This window comes from Macaca mulatta, chromosome 6, assembly GCF_049350105.2.
Source record: "Macaca mulatta isolate MMU2019108-1 chromosome 6, T2T-MMU8v2.0, whole genome shotgun sequence".
In the NCBI taxonomy this organism is placed as follows: Eukaryota; Metazoa; Chordata; class Mammalia; order Primates; family Cercopithecidae; genus Macaca; species Macaca mulatta.
In genome coordinates, this window is record NC_133411.1 from 128,536,775 (window position 1) to 128,555,290 (window position 18,516).

The window sequence follows — 18,516 nt, forward strand, 5'->3', positions numbered from 1 at the left end:
TCTCCCTCCACACCTCCCACCAAGCAGAGGAAGCCGGCTCCGGCCTCGGCCAGCCCAGAGAGGGACTGCCACAGTGCCGTGGCGGGCTGAAGTGCTCCCCATGCGCCGCTAGAGTGGACGCCGAGGCCGAGGGGGCGCCGAGAGCGAGGGCTGCTAGTATGTTGTCACCTCTCACTATCTCTGGAAGCCCCTCAAGGAGAGGGACCGCAGGCTGTTTCTCTAGGTCAGCAGCTAAACTCAGAAAACGTTTACTGAGTGAATGATGAAACGATACGTGAATAGGTGAATGCAGGGTGTCGGAGTCAACTATTCTTTTACACAGGTCCTAGCAGCTCCCATTGCTTCCAACCGCAGAAATGGTCCTTTCAAGCCCAGACTCTTTGGCAGGTCCTTCCAGCTATTGGAGTCACTCTGAACTACATTTCCCAGGATTCCAAGGGAGCCGCGCGCACTGAGCCCGTCTTCCTCCCAGAAATTGGCAAGTCACTGACCCTCGTCCCGCCCCCACCATTCCCCGCCTCCTCCTGTCCCGCAGTCCGGCCCGGCTGCTCTGCTTGTGCTTGTGTGTGTGTCGCTGCAGGCCTTATTCATGGGCTCACCGCTGAGATTCGACGGGCGGGTAGTACTTGTCACCGGCGCTGGGGCAGGTGAGCTTGCGAAGGTTGGAGGTGGCACGCCTTGCTTTCGCGCTGCTGGCCGCCCTTTTCGGGCCGGTATATGCGCGCAGCCGCAGCTGAGGTCACGCAGCTGAGGTGGTGGGGTGGAGAATGGCTCTTCTTGAGGCACCGAATCTGTTGCGGAAAGAGCCAGAAACACCTGGTCTGTCAGGCAGTTACAGCCCGTTTCTCCCCAGCACCCCGGTGTGGGCTTACCAAGGTCCTAACTGAGGGGAGAGGCCAGGCTGGGCTGCTGGTTGCAAAACTGGGTGAAAGTTCTCCCTGACGCTTATCTGTGGGCATCGATTGTTAGTCTTCCTGCAAATAACTCTCTTAGCTCTTTGCCTAGTGTTTTAAAGGACTGAAAAGCCGCGAGGGGCGGGGGCTGGAAATCGCCCCCTGAAGCGCAGAGCTGTCAGCTGAAAAGTCATTCAGTCGTTCACTGTTTGTTTCCCTCTGTCGTCCGCTTTTAAGTTCGTGAGAGGGCCTTCTTTAAAGAGGGCGTCTGATAAGAGCCCTCCCCGTTGGACTTTGTATGCTTAGCAAGTCACAAACTGTACTCGAAATCCACTGGGGTCTTGGCAGAGGTTGTAATCTCAAATGCGCACGGGGTCAGGTGTATGATGGAGAAAGAAAATGGGAGTTGGATGGGCACATTGAGGAACTGGAGAGCAGAGACTTCCGAAGTGGCCCAGCCAGTGGGAAAGTTGCCTGTATTTCAGGAGCGGCAAAATGGAAAATTGTTATGTGAAATAACCCCATTTTTTAAAGTACAAAAAATTAAAACATTCATACCAACATAGATGCTGTGCAGTGAGATTTTACCCAAGTTTCTCACCAGTGGGTGACCTCTGTAACCTCCAAGTGCAGGGATCTTGACATTATACACCTTTGATTCTCCACTGGTAATACCTTATACCTGGAAAGGCCCTAATGCATGAATTATTTGAGTTATATATTAAACGTTGCAAACTGTGGAATTCTGTCAATTAATTCCTATGTACTTTCATGTCTGATTGATAAAGTGGATTCTTATGCTGCCTTTCAGAAAATGCTTTTAGTATTGATTAGTAGCCAAGTATTTTATACCCATAGCTGTCTGGTTATATCTGCATGGGCATGTATTTGCGTGTACCCGTACCTTCTAAATGTTTTTAGGAAAACATTTTGTTTACACTTTGGTTTTGATGTAAATAATGTGTTTTACAACACTTGGTGTTTTAAATCTTTTTTGACAGTTCTTGGATAATTTTCATACAGGAGGTCCAGAGATTACATTCTAAGAAGTTTTTACTATCGCAAGGAGACTTTCATTTTCAGGGGCTATATCTGAAAATTATTCAAGGATAGGGACCGCTTCCTTTGACACTGTTAGCATACTTACACATGGTATGCAGTACATTTTACACGAGGACTCAGTACACTTACACAATCACACACATCTGTATTTAAAACCAGTTCATGATACAGTGTGTAGTACAGGCAGTGCATCCTGAAATTTATTTTCTATTCTGTTTTATTTATAAATTTTAGTTGCAACCCACAAAATTGATTTTGTGAAACAATGAGTTGTGACTAGACAGTTATGAACTTAGCACCTTACCTGCTGTTCGTAAACTGGTTAAATTCTCTCTTATTCATTCATAGTGGATTAATTTTTTTTTTTTTTTTTTCCAGAGGAAAAAGTCTTACTCTGTACCCAGGCTGGAATGCAGTGACCTGATCATGGCTCACTGTAACCTTGAACTCCTGGGCTCAAGTGATCTTTTTACGTCAGCTTCCAGAATAGCTAGGACTATACGTGTGTGCCACCATGCCCAGCTAATTTTTAAATGTTTTCAAGAGATGGAGTCTCTCTTTGTTGCCCAGGCTGGTCTCAAACTCCTGGCCTCAAGCGATCCTTCTGCTTGTATTAAATTCTAAAATAAGTTATTTGGTGAAATTTTCTAGATTTGGAAAACTGTGTGTTTTCTTTTTGTTTTTGTTTGAGAGGGAGTCTTGCTCTGTTGCTGAGGCTGGAGTACAGTGACATGATCTTGGCTGACTGCAGCCTCTGCCTTCTGGGTTCAAGCAATTCTCCTACCTCAGCCTCCCAAGTAGCTGGGGGTACAGGTCCATGCCACCACGCCTGGCTGAGTTTTGTGATTTTAGTAGAGACGGAGTTTCACCATGTTGGCCAGACTGGTCTTGAACTCCAGACCTCAAATGATCCGCCCACCTCTGTCTCACAAAGTGTTGGGATTACGGGTGTGAGTTGCCGCTCCTGGCCTTGGGTTGTTTTTGGAAGGGGCTAATAATTTATGCATCTCAGTTTATTTGTATACTTATTGATTAATTTATACTAAATATAAATTGTTAATTACATTTGTTCATTTGTCAATGAAATTTATCAATTATCTTAAAATGTAAAAAATATACACATATTAAAAAATGTAAACAATACAGAAAAACAGTCCAGAAGTAAGCCTTCCACTCTTTGTTGCTAGCCACATAGTTCTGTTCTCCAGAGGTACCACTAATTGCCAGTTTCTAATGTAATTTTCCCGAGATGCCCTATGCCTATAAAACTTTTCTCTTGGCCAGGGGCAGTGGCTCACACCTGTAATCCCAGCACTTTGAGAGGCCAAGGTGGGCAGATCACGAGGTCAAGAGATCGAGACCATCCTGGCCAACATGGTGAAACCCTATCTCTACTAAAAATACAAACATTAGCTGGACATGATGGCATATGCCTGTAGTACCAGCTACTCGCGAGGTTGAGGCAGGAGAATCTCTTGAACCTGGGAGGCGGAGGTTGCAGTGAGCCGAGATCATGCCACTGCACTCCAGCCTGGGCGACAGAATGAGACTGCATCTCAAAAAAGGAGCAAAAACAAAACTTTCTCTCTCTCGCTGTATATATAGATATTATTTCTTTTTGGATATATAAATTTATACCTTATAGCTTTGAGTCAGAATTAAATATTTTTTGTGTTTGATGACTGTGTAGTCAAGGTTCAGTGTAGGATGCAGAAACCACTAGATATTTTCAGCAGTGAAGGATTCAATACAGGTAATTAGGTTTTAGGCAGGTCTTCTTAGAATGACTTCCGAAACAATAGGAATTTGATCCATTAGAGGAGGCAATACCTCTGAGGCTGTCATTGGAGCTGTGCCACAGCCCAAGTAGCACTGGCACTAGGGACCTGAAGTATGGAAGCTGCCATCCAGGGATTAGGGAGCTGAATGAAGAAGTTGCCACTATAGTCAGTTTCTGAATACCTAGGAACTTTCAAGAAAATTAGCTTAACAACAACAGCCGGAACTCCCAGTAAGGTGGCCTCTGTCTCACTTCCACCTTCTAAATTTTATGCAGTTGCATCAGATGGTGGAACCCAACTCACAGCATCCTAGCAGCTAAGTAGAATGGTAGGAAATGGTAGTAGAATAGGTGGAAAAATACAGTTTTAAGCTTTCCAACCTCTGCAAGCAGAAGAGAGTGGATAGGTTGAGAATGTCAGTGATAGGATAGCTTGAGAATATCATTAAAACTTAATTAATTGTTCGCCAATTTCTTTAAATGGGGATTGGGTTGAGTGGATCAAAAAAATTATGCTGACATTTCTTCAACTTCTGATTATTTTGTTTTTGATTAGGATTGGGCCGAGCCTATGCCCTGGCTTTTGCAGAAAGAGGAGCGTTAGTTGTTGGTAAGTTGGTGTGTCTTTCTTTTTAATCCATAGCTGATAACTGAAATACAATCTTCACAAGCTATCTTTGTCTTTCTATCAAATAATTTTTCAAGGTTGAATTTTATTATTTTTACTTTTGCCAGAAGGTTTTTACCCCAACTAAGGCTGTCTTTTTAACTTACTTTTAAAAGTGAACCAGTTTCACAGAATTCCCAACTTAACAGAATTGATAACGAAGGGCTGGGGCTGGGCATGGTGGCTCGTGGCTATAACTCCAGCGACTTGGGAGACTGAGGCGGGAGTATCGCTTGAGACCAGGAGTTCGAGGCTGCAGAGAACTATGATTATACCATTGCACTCCAATCTGGGTGATGACGCAAAGCCCTGCTTCTCACAGAAAAGGATGGGGACAAGCATTTATTGTATAAAAGGAAATTCTTGACTTTAGTAAATTGTAGGCTGTAATTTTTTGAGATAGGAGGTTCATCTACTGGTGTGAGATCAAAAGAGAGCCCCTGTAAGTGTATTGATAAAAGTAAGAAATAACTGAGTTTTGAGAACTGAAAGTTTGGAGTCAAGGAATCTGAAGTATGGGTTTCTTATTTCTTTCATCAAAACTTTTCAACTGGAAGCTTTTTAAAAAGATTTAATTGAGGGGGCGGTTACATGAGTTTTTGTTAAGTGGTGGAGGGGTCAGATGGAAGATACTGTATTGAAGAATCCCAAAGGTGGGAGGTTTTAGTAATCTACGTGGTTTGGACTGACCTAATGTGCTTGACAGTGGGTGTGGACACAGAAACGAATTTGTCCACAACTGAGCCTTTGTGGGGAATAACTAAATGAGTGCTAAGTGCAAGGGTATATGTAGGACCCAGTACTTATTAGCATATTTCCTGGGATAAAATTGTAGGCCCACAATGACCTTCTAATTTCAGCTTTCTGACATCTTACGAGGCAATGCAGAGAGACGAATTTTCATCAGTTTGTTTGGGAGACACATATAACAAAAGATTAAGCAAGCAACCAGATTTTCTAAACAAGACCTAAGCAGAGCACTTAAGATGCTTTTCTCCTTCCTTGTGGATGTGTAGCTTATATTTATGGAAGGAACACTGACGCTTTGGATGTGCCTTGTTTAAGATCATAGCCACTATCTGCTAATCCAATCTGCTGCTTATGGCAGGGATGGATTTTGACATTGTATTGTTTGGACAGCGGGTGTATATTTCAGGCCCACTTTGTCATATTTTCCTAAGAATAGCTCATGTTGAGGCCTAAAGACACATGCTGTTACTGTTTTTAATTTTCCTTCTCTTTTTATGTTGCTATTTAGTTCTTAATATTTTTACTTTGTACGTTTTTATTTATTTACATCTTTTCTGCTCAATTCCATAACGGCAAGGATCTTGCTTTATCTTTTGTATCTACTAAAGGACCTAGAATATTGCTTTGTGCAAGGAAGGTACTTTATTCATTGGTTCTTTTATTGTTGATATACTTTTTGGGGGAAGGGCTGGTGTGTTTGAGATTGGTTGAATACATTTCTTGCTTTTTTTTGTTCTTGACTAAGAAACTTAGTTTATAAACCTGTTTTATAAAAAATTTTATTGCAGTATGTTCCTGTGCATCAGTTTTCCTTTATTTCCCTGTTCCCTCTGAATTTCTTAAATTCAGATTAGGAGTGTTTGAATTCTAAGAAAAAATTAAACAGAGATGCTGTGTCTATCTATTCTGTCATTGCATTATTATAGTAGAGATGATAATTGTGTCAAGTCCTGATAAAAGTCCAAGAATATAGAAGAAAAATATTTCCTAAACTTGAATGAAGAGCCAGATTTAGTTTAGTATTAAAGAGGAGAATTCAATCTATGTAGAAGTGCAGAAATTTTGACTGATGTTTTCTATTCCTTTTTAAAGTCTGTGTCTTACCTGTTAGCCTTTTTATGTGTATACCATAGACACCCTGTTTCCAAGTTGCATCACATACACTCATTTTTTTTCTTTTTTGTTTTTTGAGATGGAGTCTCACTCTGGTGCCCAGGCTGGAGTGCAGTGGCTTGATCTCGGCTCACTGCAACCTCTGCCTCCCAGGTTCAAGCAGTTCTCTGCCTCAGCCTCCCAAGTAGCTGGGATTACAGGTAGCTGCCACCATGCCTGGCTATTTATTTATTTATTTATTTATTTATTTATTTAAGTAGAGATGTGGTTTCACCATCTTGACCAGGCTGGTCTTGAACTCCTGACCTCTTTTTAGAAGTGGCGTGTCTTTTCTACTCACATTTCATCGGCCAAAGGAAATCACTTTTCTAAGCCGGAAGTTAGGGGCATCATTTAAGATAGTCTCCAATTTTGGGTTAATATGATTGCTATGTTTTATATTCTATTATATAAAGCTTATGGATTATTTAAATTTGGTATAAGAACTGCTAAGCCTTAGGCTGATACTGTAAAAAGGAACATTTGCTTTTGTGTAAATTACATCTTTCAGGAAATGCTTGTGCATATCTTAAGCAGGATATTGGGAATTCAGTAGTTTTGAGGTTTCCTCAGTAGGTGAACTGTATCTTGTTCTCTGAATAGTAAGTTTTATTTTGAGGACATAAACACGAGAAAGACTGACAAAAAGGAGCAAAAAGAACTCCTTAGGAAAAGAAAGGGAGTTCTACTCTTGAACTGAAGTAACATCTTTGGGTAAATTAAATTACAGTCTTTTTAAGTAAGATTGACATGACTTTTCCGTGCTGCAGTTATGTAATAGTGGTAAAGCTGAGTCTTAACTTCCTGTGGGCAGATGCTAGAGCCAGTGTTTTTAACCACTATGGGATCTTGACAGCTGGAAGTTGAACTGTAGTGGGCAAGGTGCATTGCCTTTGAAGTCAGGCCAAGCTTTAAATCCTGGCTCTGCTGCCTAATTATATGACCTCTCTGTTTGTAGCTGTCTTACCTAACTTCCAGGATTGTGGTGAGGGTAAATGACAAAAAATTAAAGGCTTTCGGAAAGGGAAGAGAAAGGAACCAATATCAGTCCCTGCTTACCATATATGAGTCACTCTGCTCAAGAACTGGATATATCAAAGTGAACCTGAGGTCTTGTTGACTCAAGGCACGTCCCAGCCCCCTCATACATGTTTCTCCTAGATGCTTAAAGAAAAAGCTCTGTGTGTTAGTCTATTTTCTGTTGCTTATCACAGAACACTTAAAACTGGGTAATGTATTTTAAAAAAGGAATTTATTTCTTACAGTGATGTAGGCTGAGTAGTCTAGTGTTGAGGTGCTACATCTGCTGAGGAGGGCCTCCTTCTGGTGGGGACTCTGTACAGAGTCCCGAGATGGCACAGGGCATTACACGGCAAGGGGCTGAGTGTGCTGGCTCTGGTCTCTTTTCCTCTTCTTATAAAGCCACTTGTTACTCCCATGATAACCTTTTAATTCATTACCTGATTAATCCATTAGTCCATGAATGGATTAATGCATTTTTAAGGGCAGAGCCTTCACAGTTCAATCATCTTTTAAAGGCCCCACATCTCAATACTGCCACGTCAGGGATTAAATTTCAACATGAGTTTTCGAGGGGATAAATATTTAAACCATAGCAGGCTGCTTTAGGCACTGATGACTCTCTGCAAGGGTAAGTATAGTATTTAGTGATCAAGAATATATACCGATTGAGTAAGTTAAACTGTTATAATACCGGGAGAAAGATCGTAAGAAGGCACATGTGAATTCCAGCTTATAATAAATGAGCCATACATAAAATACCCACATTTCCCTTAGATACCTCCATGACTATCACCAACTTGGGTTATGGGGGAAAACCTTTGAATAAATTTAGAGTAGCTCTTAGCTATTTGTCATTTTAAGAACTAGAGTAGTTCTTAGCAATTTGTTATTTTGTCATTTGCCAGTTTTAAAAAAAGTAATAAAGTTAATAGGCTTAACATCAAATAGATTGATTTATTCATCTAACCAGTATTTATTAAGTGTCTATTATGTAGCAAACACTGTTCTAGATGCTGGAGGAATATAGTGGGAATAAAACAGGGTCCCTGCTTTCATGGTGCATATATTCTAGTGGGGGGCAGTGGAGGGACAGAGAACCAGCAAATACATATGTAAAAGTATAATAGATAAAGGTAGGTGCTATGGACGAAAAAAAATGAGTTAAAGGAACAGAAAATGCTGAAAGAAGTGTTTTAAGGAGAGACTGCAGGAAGTGAAGGAGTACGCTTTGAAGACATCTGCTGCCTAAGCATCCCTGGCAGTGGAAGCAGCTGAAGCCAAGTTACTGAGGCCAGAGTAGGCATGGTATATTTTAGGGTTAGGAAGGGGCCAGTGTGGTTGTAGTGAGCAAGGTCATAAGGGAGACAAAAGTGAGAGATGAGGGCAGAGGGGTCCTAGAAGGTCAGATCACATAGGACCTTTAGTTCAGAGTAAGGACTGACTTTTACCCTGAGACGGGGAGCCATTAGAGGTTATGAACAGAAGAGGAACGTGACCTGATTTAAGGGTGAAATAGATCATTCTCATTGCTGTTTGGAGACTAGATTGTAGGGGAACACGAGTGGAAGTGGAGAAAAAAGATGGGCACCTTGAGATTTATTAACTATTAATTCATTTGTATATTCTTTGTTATTTTCCATAAAAAGAGAAGAAGCAGACCAGTTGGAGGCTTTTGCGTAATCCACATAAGAGACAGTGGTGGTTTAGACAATGTGATGGGGATGGAGGTGGTGCAAATAAGTTAAATTCTGGATATATTTTGAAGAAAGCTATGGCAAAATTTTTTGATGGTTTGTATGTGGATTATAAGGGAAAGAGAAGTCAAGATGGTTCCAAGATTTTTGAGTCAAACATCTGGAAGGATAGAGTGTCTGTTTACTGAGACAGAAAAGACTGAAGGAGGAAGAGATTGGCACAGTGGAGACAATCCTATTAGACCTTCAGATGGCAATATTAAGTAGGCAGTGGGATATAGGATACTGTAGTTGAGGGCACAGGTTGAGGCTAGACAGAGAAATCTGAATATTCTCTGTTTATAGATGTTATTTAAAGCTAGGAGACTGGATCAGATTATCTGGGTAGTGAGTACAAATGAACAGGAAAAGAGGTTGAAGGACCGAACTCTGAATGACCCAGTCTTTCATTTTCAGTTTTCTTCTCCCATTAAGGATACATTTGATGCCTTATTGTTGAGGCAAAGTCAGTTAAAGGGACCGAATTTAAGATACTGCTCTCTAAACTACCATCATATTTTGGAGTTTTTCAAATATTTAGATACAGTTATGGCCATTCTGGAAAAGATTCCTGATGAACTAAGGTGATTGTATCTTTCTACCAAAAGTGAAAACAGTGTGACAGTCCTGTGTTTTCCCATTTTCTTGGCTGTCAAGAAACTTAAAGGTAAACCTGACATTGTCCTCAACTAGAGTAACTACCTTTAGCTTACGCTTTTAGTATGCTTGTCTTTTCTGGACATAACATGTTGTTTAATTTTTCCCATCTTTAATAGTCCTATTGCACATTCATTTATAATTTAAATCAGTTCAAATAGTTTTGATAGCAGTCAGGACATAAACATAATACAGGAATGAAAACCTCCATTGGACCCACAGTTCTAAAATCCATGAAATAATTCTTTTTTTTTTTTTTTTCTGAGATAGAGTCTTGGTCTTGTCACCCAGGCTGGAGTGCAATGGCGTGATCTCGGCTCACTGCAACCTCCGCCTCCTGGGTTCCAGTGATTCTCCTGCCTCAGCCTCCCAAGTAGCTGGGATTACAGGCACCAGCCACCACACCTGGCTAATTTTTTCTATTTTTAGTAGAGACGGGGTTTCACCATGTTGGCCAGGCTGGTCTCGAACTCCTGACCTCAGGTGATCCACCCACTTCAGCCTCCCAAAGTGCTGGGATTACAGGCGTGAGCTACCACGTACTGCCTTGATGAAATAATTCTTGATGCTGTTGTCTGCCATAGGAAACCTTATCAAAATGGGAGGAAATACATCAAGCATAGAAAATAGGAGGCTGGGTGTGGTAGCTCATGCCTGTATTCCCAGTGCTTTGTGAGGCTGAGGCAGGAGGAATGCTTCAGGCCAAGAGTTTTAGAATAGTCTGGGCAACATCGTGAGTCCCCATCTCTCCAAAAAAAAAAAAAAAAAAAAAGAGAGACAGAAAATGGGAATGTGTGGAAGGGCATCCAAGAAATGGTTAATAGCAGGTAGCTAGGTATCTCTGGGAGAGAGTAGAGTAAGGGCAAGGGGTGAAAAAGGACTTCTTGAATATACATGGCTTGAATTTCTTTAAAAGTATATGTATAAGGTAAACCCTCCAAAAAGGAAATACGTTTCTAATATAATATTACCCTCTCATCCTTAAATATACTTCTTGGATTAATCAGCACAAAGGATGTCACAGTTAGTACATATAAAAACTATCCCAGTTTTGTAGAATTGGAAGCAACATTTTACTTTGGAAATAAAATAGTTTATATATATGTCATTGTTGATAGATACAACTTTGTTGGTGACAGATCCTTGGATTGAGTGTCTCTCTATATGAACATGAATATGCATAAATGTTATTATAAAGCACTCTTCAAATATAAAGCTTTGTAACATTGTTACTCTTGGTAATAATGGTAAGTGGTAAGTTAGAAATTGGTGTATAAACCATTTCCCACGTTGATCTACAGCAAAAAGAAGGAACTCTGTGGTAAATTAAAGCATTAAAGTGAGGCAAGGCTACGAGATCTCTTTAAAGTTATGCTGTGGATAATAGGAAAATCCACTGTGGATTACGAGCAAGGGGCTGACATAATATAAAGGCCTCCCATAGTATAAATGGGCAGCAACTGCAGTAATCTAGGAATGAGATTATGGAATAGGGAAGAAATGGAGATAGCTAATTTCTCAAAAGAACTGGCAAATTCTCACTGCATAAACTATCTAAGAGTCCAAAGCACCCAGCACAGTGCTGGATACAGAATGGGAACACAGTAAATATTTGAAGATTCCTAATGAAATTGATGACAAGACCTGATGACTCAGTGGCATGTGCTTCTCAGAAATGGGAGAAGAGAAAGAGTGCCTGAGACAAGTCTCACCCATCAGAGAAGTGACAGAAGTGGGTCGGGGGGCAGTACGAGGAAGATGATGTTTGGTTTGGTTTGCTTTTGTGTGTGTGTGTGTGTGTGTGTGTGTGTGTGTGTGTGTGTGTGCACGCACAAAGTACAAGATATATTCCCTCAGCTAGTTTAGCAGCCCTGGTATCAGGAGACTCAAAGCTTATTTCTTGCTATAGTCTTTGGAGCCAATAGTCAGAAAGCTAGGGTCAAGGACAGAGAGAAAGAACAAGAAAACCTGCTTCTAAGAATAAAGACCTGTGTAGCAAATACAATTATTAAGGACAAATCTAGACTTCTTAGTTTCTACAAAACACTGAAAAGCAATGTGCATAATACTCATCAAGTAATATTAATGCTCAGATATGAACTTTATTTTTCTTTCAGCATTTCAGTAAAGGAATTTATGATTCTTATCATATGTAACAAAGAATGAACATCTTTTATAAATAAAGGACATTTACAAATCTATAAGAAAGACAAGTATCCCAAATAAAATGTGAACTAAACAGGCAAAACAATAATAACTATAAATATAAGCCCATGAAAATAAAATATTACTTTACTAGTGCTCAAAAAAATGTAAACTAAAATAATGAGCTACAAAGTATAATCATTTAATTGTCAGACTGAAGGCAATGATAATAACCAATGTTGTGAGAATGTGAGATAACAGGCATTCTGACAAACACGTGGTTCTATTTTCAGGCTATTGATGCCTGATAATTTGGTACCTTGTACTTAGTTATCTATTTACGTACTTATAGAATACTTTTTATCGGATCTAAGTGTGTTTTAGAATTCCTTGGATCCTGGCTGGGTGCAGTAATCCCAACACTTTGGGAGGCTGAGGCAGGAGGATTGCTTGAGGCCAGGAGTTCAAGACCAGCCTGGGCAACATAGCAAGACCCACTGTCTTTGCCAAAAAAATAAAAATAAAAATAAAAAAATCAGGTGTGGTGGTGCATACCTGTAGTCCTAGCTACTCAGGAGGCTGAGGCAGGAGGATGGTTTGAGCCTGGGAGTTTGAGACTTTAGTGAGCTATCATTGTGCCACTGCACTCAGCGTGGGTGACAGTGACACCCTGACTCAAGAAAAACAGAAAGGATTTCCCAATATACTTACATTCCCAATATAGCATGTATTTGATAAAATTTTGGGAATGCTTTTTAGGAAAAATCTTCTGTACTTAATAGACTGTCTAAGTCACTGATTTATTTAAAATGACAGAAATGAGGAAAAGCTTTATGTTAAAAAAAGCTCTTCAGGGTTATGAACTGGATTTTATATGGAAAACGTGCAAATGTATCACACTTTGGAACATTTTGATCATTTCAGCTGAAAAGACTTGACCCTTGACTATCATAGTCTTACCATTTTTTGCTACCTATATGAAAGCTATTTGTTTGAGTCGGGTGGTTTGTTTATCTTTTCCTTCATATCCACAAAAAATGTGATTTTTTTTTTTAACTTAGTGGAAATAATGATCTTTTTAGGGTAAAAGAAACTTGCTTAAAGCATTAGAGGAGCAGAGTGGTATTGTAGTAGATCCAGTTTCTAGTGTAAATTTTGCCGTTTCTTACAGACTTAGAGGGACCTGTGGTAAGAGAATCTTTTCCAAACTGTTTTCTTATCTGTGAAAGGAGGAACAGTTGTTACTGCCAGCCTCTTAAAAAGCTACCTGGAGATTAAATGCATCAATATACATAGTGGTTTTATTGAAATGTGAAGTACACACATATCGGTATAAGTTATTATTATTACTACTAGAATTTTAGCCATACATTTAACTGGTAACAGTGTCACATGTTATGGATACAATTCTCTTTGTATATAATTGCAAAACGTATTTTTAATGTTCTTTCTATATCTAAGCTTTTCAACATGTAACCAATGATTTTCTTTTCTTACTGTCTTTAATTGACACATAATAATTATACATATTTATAGGGTACAGTGTGATATTTTGATACCTTTATACAGTGTGTAATGATCAAATCAGTAATTAGCATATCCATCACCTCAAACATTTGTCCTTTGTTTGCATTGGGAGCATTCAGAATCCTCTCTTCTATATATTTGAAAATATAGTATAAATTATTGTTGGCCATAATCACCCTAGAGTACTATACACTAGTAGAACTTATTCCTTCTATTTAGTTGTAATTTTGTATTGGTTAATCAATCTCTTCCTATTCATCTCTTCCCTGCTACCCTTCCCAGCCTTCAGTAACCAGTATTATACTCTGTACTTCTGTGAGATCAACTTATTTAGCTTCCACATATGGGTGAAAACATGCTGTATTTATCTTCCTGTGCCTGGCTTATTTTACTTAACATAATGTCCTCCAGGCTCATCTATGTTGCTGAAAATGACAGGATTTCTTTTTTTTTTAAAATGGCCAAATAGTATTCCATTATGTATTGTGTGCCGCATTTTCTTTATCCGTTCATCTGTTAATGAATGCTTAGGCAGGTTCCACATCTTGACTATTGTGAATAGTGCTGCAGTAAACATGGGAATGCAGATATCTCTTTGACATACTGATTTCCTTTCCTTTGGTTTATATATATCCAGCAATGGGATTAATTCATATAGTAGTTCTGTTTTTAGTTTTTTTGAATAACCTCCATACTGTTTTCCATAATGGCTATACTAATTTACATTTCCACCAATAATATATGAGAGTTTCATTTTCTCCACATTCTTGTCATCCTTTGTTATTATTATTATTTTTTTGCCTCTTTGGTAGTAGCCATTCTAACTTGAAATGATCTCATTGTGGTTTTGATTTGCATTTTCCTGATGATTAGTCATGTTGAGCATTTTTTCATATACTTCTTGGCCATTTATATGTCTTTTTTTTTTTTAAAGACGGAGTCGCACTCTGTTGCCCAGGCTGGAGTGCAGTGATGTGATCTTGGCTCACTGCAACCTCTGCCTCCCGGGTTCAAGCGATTCTCCTGCTTCAGCCTCCTGAGTAGCTGGGACTACAGGCACCTGCCACCACACCCAGCTATTTTTTTTTTGTATTTTTAGTAGAGAGGGGGTTTCACCATGTTGGCCAGGCTGGTCTCAAACTTCTCACCTCAAATGATCCACCTGCCTCGGCCTCCCAAAGTGCTGGGATTACAGGCATGAGCCACCATGCCTGGCCATTGAGAAGTGCCTATTCAGTTCATTTGCCATTTTAAAAATATACTGTTTATTTATTTATTATTTATTTATTAGGATTATTTATGTTTTATTTTTGGTGTTGAGTTTTTATGTATTTTGGATATTAATCTCTTGTTGGATGAGTAGTTTGCAAATATTTTCTCCCATTCTACAAGTTGGTTTTTTTTGTTGTGCAGAAGCTTTTTAGTTTGATCTAGTCCCATTTGTTTATTTTTGCTTTCGTTGCCTGTGCTTCTGAGGTCTCATTTACAAAATCTTTGCTGGAATCAATGTCCTGAAGTGTTTCCCCCATGTTTTCTTCTAGTAGTTTCATAGTTTCAGGTCTTATGTTTAGCTTTTTAATAACTTTTGTGTTGATTTTTGTATATGATGAGAGATAGGGGTCTAGTTTCATTCTTCTGCATATGGATATCCAGTTTTCCCAGCACCATTTATTGAAGACTGTCCTTTCTCCCCTGTATGTTCTTTGCACCTTTGTAGAAAATCAATTGGGTTTAAATGTGTGGATTTATTTCTGTGTTATCTATTCTGTTCCATTGTTCTATGTATCTATTTTTATGTCACTATCATTGCTGTTTTGGTAGCTATAGCTTTATAGTATATATTGAAATCAAGTAGTGTGAGACTTTCAGGTTTTTTTCTTTTTGCTCAGTATTGCTTTGGTTATTTGGGATCTTTTGTGGTTTCATGTGAATTTTAGGATTTTTTTTTTTTTTATTTCTTTGAAGAATGTCACTGGTTCCCTGGTTGTCTAGTGGCTAGGAACAACAGCAAAAAAAAAGAATGCCACTGGCATTTTGATAGAGATTGCATTGAACCTGTAGATCACTTTGGGTGGTATGGCCATCTTAACAGTACTAATTCTTCCAATCCATGAACGTGGGATGTCTTTCCATTTTTTGTGTCCTCTTCCCATTTCTTTCATCAGTGTTTTATAGTTTTATTGTAGAGATCTTTTGCCTCAATGGTTGATTTATTTCCAGGTATTTTATTATTCTTTTTCTGGTGATTGTAAATGGGATTGCTTTCTGGTTTCTTTTTCAACTAGTTTGTTATTGGTTGATATGGTATGGATGTTTTTCTCCTCCAAATCATGTTGAAATGTGATTGGCTTAACACCAACCCATTGATGATAAGTGAGTTCTTACTCAGTTCATGTGAGATCTGGTTGTTTAAAACAGTCTGGGACCTCCTTCTCCCTCTTGCTCCCACTCTTGCCATGTGATACACTTGCTCCTCCTTTGCCTTTTGCCATGACTGGAGGCTTCTTGAGGGCCTTACGAGGAGCAGATGCTGGAGCCCTGCCTGTGCAGCCTGCAGAATTATGCTCCAATTAACCTCTTTTCTTTATAAATTACCCAGTCTCCGGTATTTCTTATATATAACAATGCAGAAGTGGCCCGACACATTGGTGTATAGAAATGCTACTGATTTTTGTATGTTGATTTTGTATTCTGCAACTTTACTGAAGTCATTTATCAGTTCTAAGAGTTTTTTGGTAGAGTCTTTAGGTTTTTCTGTATATAGGATTGTGTCATCTGTAAATAGGAACAGTTTGATATCCTTCTTTTTAATTTGGATGCCCTTTCTTTCTTTCTCTTGCCTAGTTGCCCTGGCTAGTACTTTCAGCACTATGTTGAATAAGAGTGGTGAAAGTGGGCATTTTTATTTTGTTTCAGTTTTTAGAGGAAAAGCTTTCAGCTGTTCCCTATTGAGTATGATGTTAGCTGCAGGTTTGTCATATATGACCTTTATTGTATTGAGGTACATTCCTTCTGTACCTAATTTGTTGAGAGTTTTTATCGTGAAGGAATATTGAATGTTATCAAATGCTTTTTCTGTGTCTCTCGAGATGATCAGATGGTTTTTTCTCCTTTATTTTGTTGATGTGATATATCACATTTATTGATATGCATACATGTAACCATCATTACATCTCTGGCTAAATTTCACTTGATTATGATATATAATCTAATTGGATTCAGTTTGCTAGTATTTTGTTTAGGATTTTTATGACTGTGTTCATCAGGGATATTGGACTTCAGTTTTCTTTTTTTTGTTGTTTTGTTGTTGTCTGGTTTGGGTATCGGGGTAATGCCCGCCTTATAGAATGAATTTGGAAGAAATCCATTCCCCTGCTTCAATTTTTTGAAATAGTTTGAGAGGAATTTGTATTAGGTATTCTTTAAGTGTTTGGTAAAATTCAGCAGTGAAGCTGTCTGATACTGCTCTTTTCTTTCCTGGAAGAGTTTTTAATACCTGCTTCAATCTTGTTCCTTGTCATTGACCTGTTCAGATTTTCTAATTCTTCTGAGTTGAATCTTGGTTGTAGGTCATATGTCTATGTCCAGTTTTCCTCTAGTTTGTTGGCATAGAGTTGTTCACAGTAGTCTTTAACGATCTTTTTTATTTCTGTGGTATCAGTTGTAAATGTATTTTTTTCATTTCTTATTTTATTTATTTGTGTCTTCTCTTTTTTCTTAGTCTAGCTAATGAATTGTCAGTTTTGTTTATCTTTTCAAAAACCAACTTTTTGTTTCAGTGACCTTCTGTATTTTTTTTTTAGGCCGAATTTTGTTTATTTCTTCTCTGATCTTCATTCCTTCTATCTACTGATTTTGGATTTGATTTGTTCTTGCTTTTCTACTTCTGTGAGATGCATTTTTAGATTGTTTATTTGAATTCTTTCTACTTTTCCAGTGTAGGCGTTTATTGCTATAGGCTTTCCTCTTAGTACTGCTTTTGCTATATTTCATAGGCTTTGGTAGGTTGTGGTTTTATTTTCAGTTGTTTCAAGAAATGTTTAAATTTTCTTCTTAATTTCTTTGCTATCCATTGGTTATTCAGGAATATGTTGTTTAGTTTGCATGTATTTGTACTGTGTCCAAAATTCTTGTTATTGATTTGTAGTTTTATTTCATTGTGGTTAGAAAACCAAAACATATCAAATAAAAAATTTATTAAGACTTATTTTGTGGCCTAACTTATGGTCTGACATGGAGAATGTTCCATGCGCTGATGTGTGTCTGCAGCTGTTGGATCAGATGTTCTATTAACTTCTGTTAGAACCATTTCATTTCTGGAGCAGTGGTCTTTTTGGTCCATTTTGTTTATAGAGCAGTTTATTAACTTCTGTTAGGACAATTTCATTTCTAGAGCAGTGGTCTTTTTGGTCCATTTTGTTTATAGAGCAGTTTAAGTCCAAAGTTTCTTTGTTGGTTTTCTTTCTTGATGATCTTCCCAGTGCCATGAGTGAGGTATTGAAGTCCCCAACTATTATTGTATTGAAGTCTATCTTTCTCATTAGATCTGGTAGCAATTGCTTTATATATCTGGGTGTTCCAGTGTTGGGTGCATATATATTTACAACTGTTATGTCCTCTTGTTGAAATGATACCTTTATCTTTATATAATGACCTTGTTTTTTCTCTTTGCATTGTTTTTGACTTAAAGTCTATTATATCTGATGTATATAGTTGACTCTCGAACAACATAGGTTTGAATTGTACAGGTTCACTTATACATTTATATTTTAAAAACCACATATCAATAGAAAATACAATATTCATAGGATGTGAAATTTGCATATATGGAGGGCCTACTTTTTGTATACATAGATTTCACAGGGCCAACTTCAGGACTTGAGTATGCACAGATTTTGGTGCACATGGAGTGTCCTGGAACAAATGCCTTGTATATGCTGAGTTGTGAATGTAGTTATCCTGCTTATTTTTGGTTTCTATTTATGTAGAATATCTTTTTCTATCCTTTCGTTTTCAGTCTATGTGTGTCTTTATGGGTAAAGTGAGTTTCTTGTAGGTAGCATATAGTCGAGTATTTAAAAAAATCTATCCAGCCAATCTCTATCTTTTAACTGGGAAATTTAATTC

The 18,516-nt window shown here is 38.5% G+C and overlaps 1 protein-coding gene across 1 annotated transcript in view; it reads left to right on the forward strand.

Moving 5' to 3' along the window:
- The first annotated feature begins 509 nt into the window (after positions 1–509).
- The window catches only part of HSD17B4 (hydroxysteroid 17-beta dehydrogenase 4), an 89,009-nt gene continuing 71,002 nt past the window's right edge, over positions 510–18,516 (forward strand). Inside the window, exons 1-2 of the mRNA XM_015140631.3 lie at positions 510–647; positions 4,292–4,345. Of these exons, the coding sequence (XP_014996117.3) occupies positions 590–647; positions 4,292–4,345 (112 nt within the window). The 5' untranslated portion in view covers positions 510–589. The remainder of the gene's footprint in view (positions 648–4,291; positions 4,346–18,516) is intronic.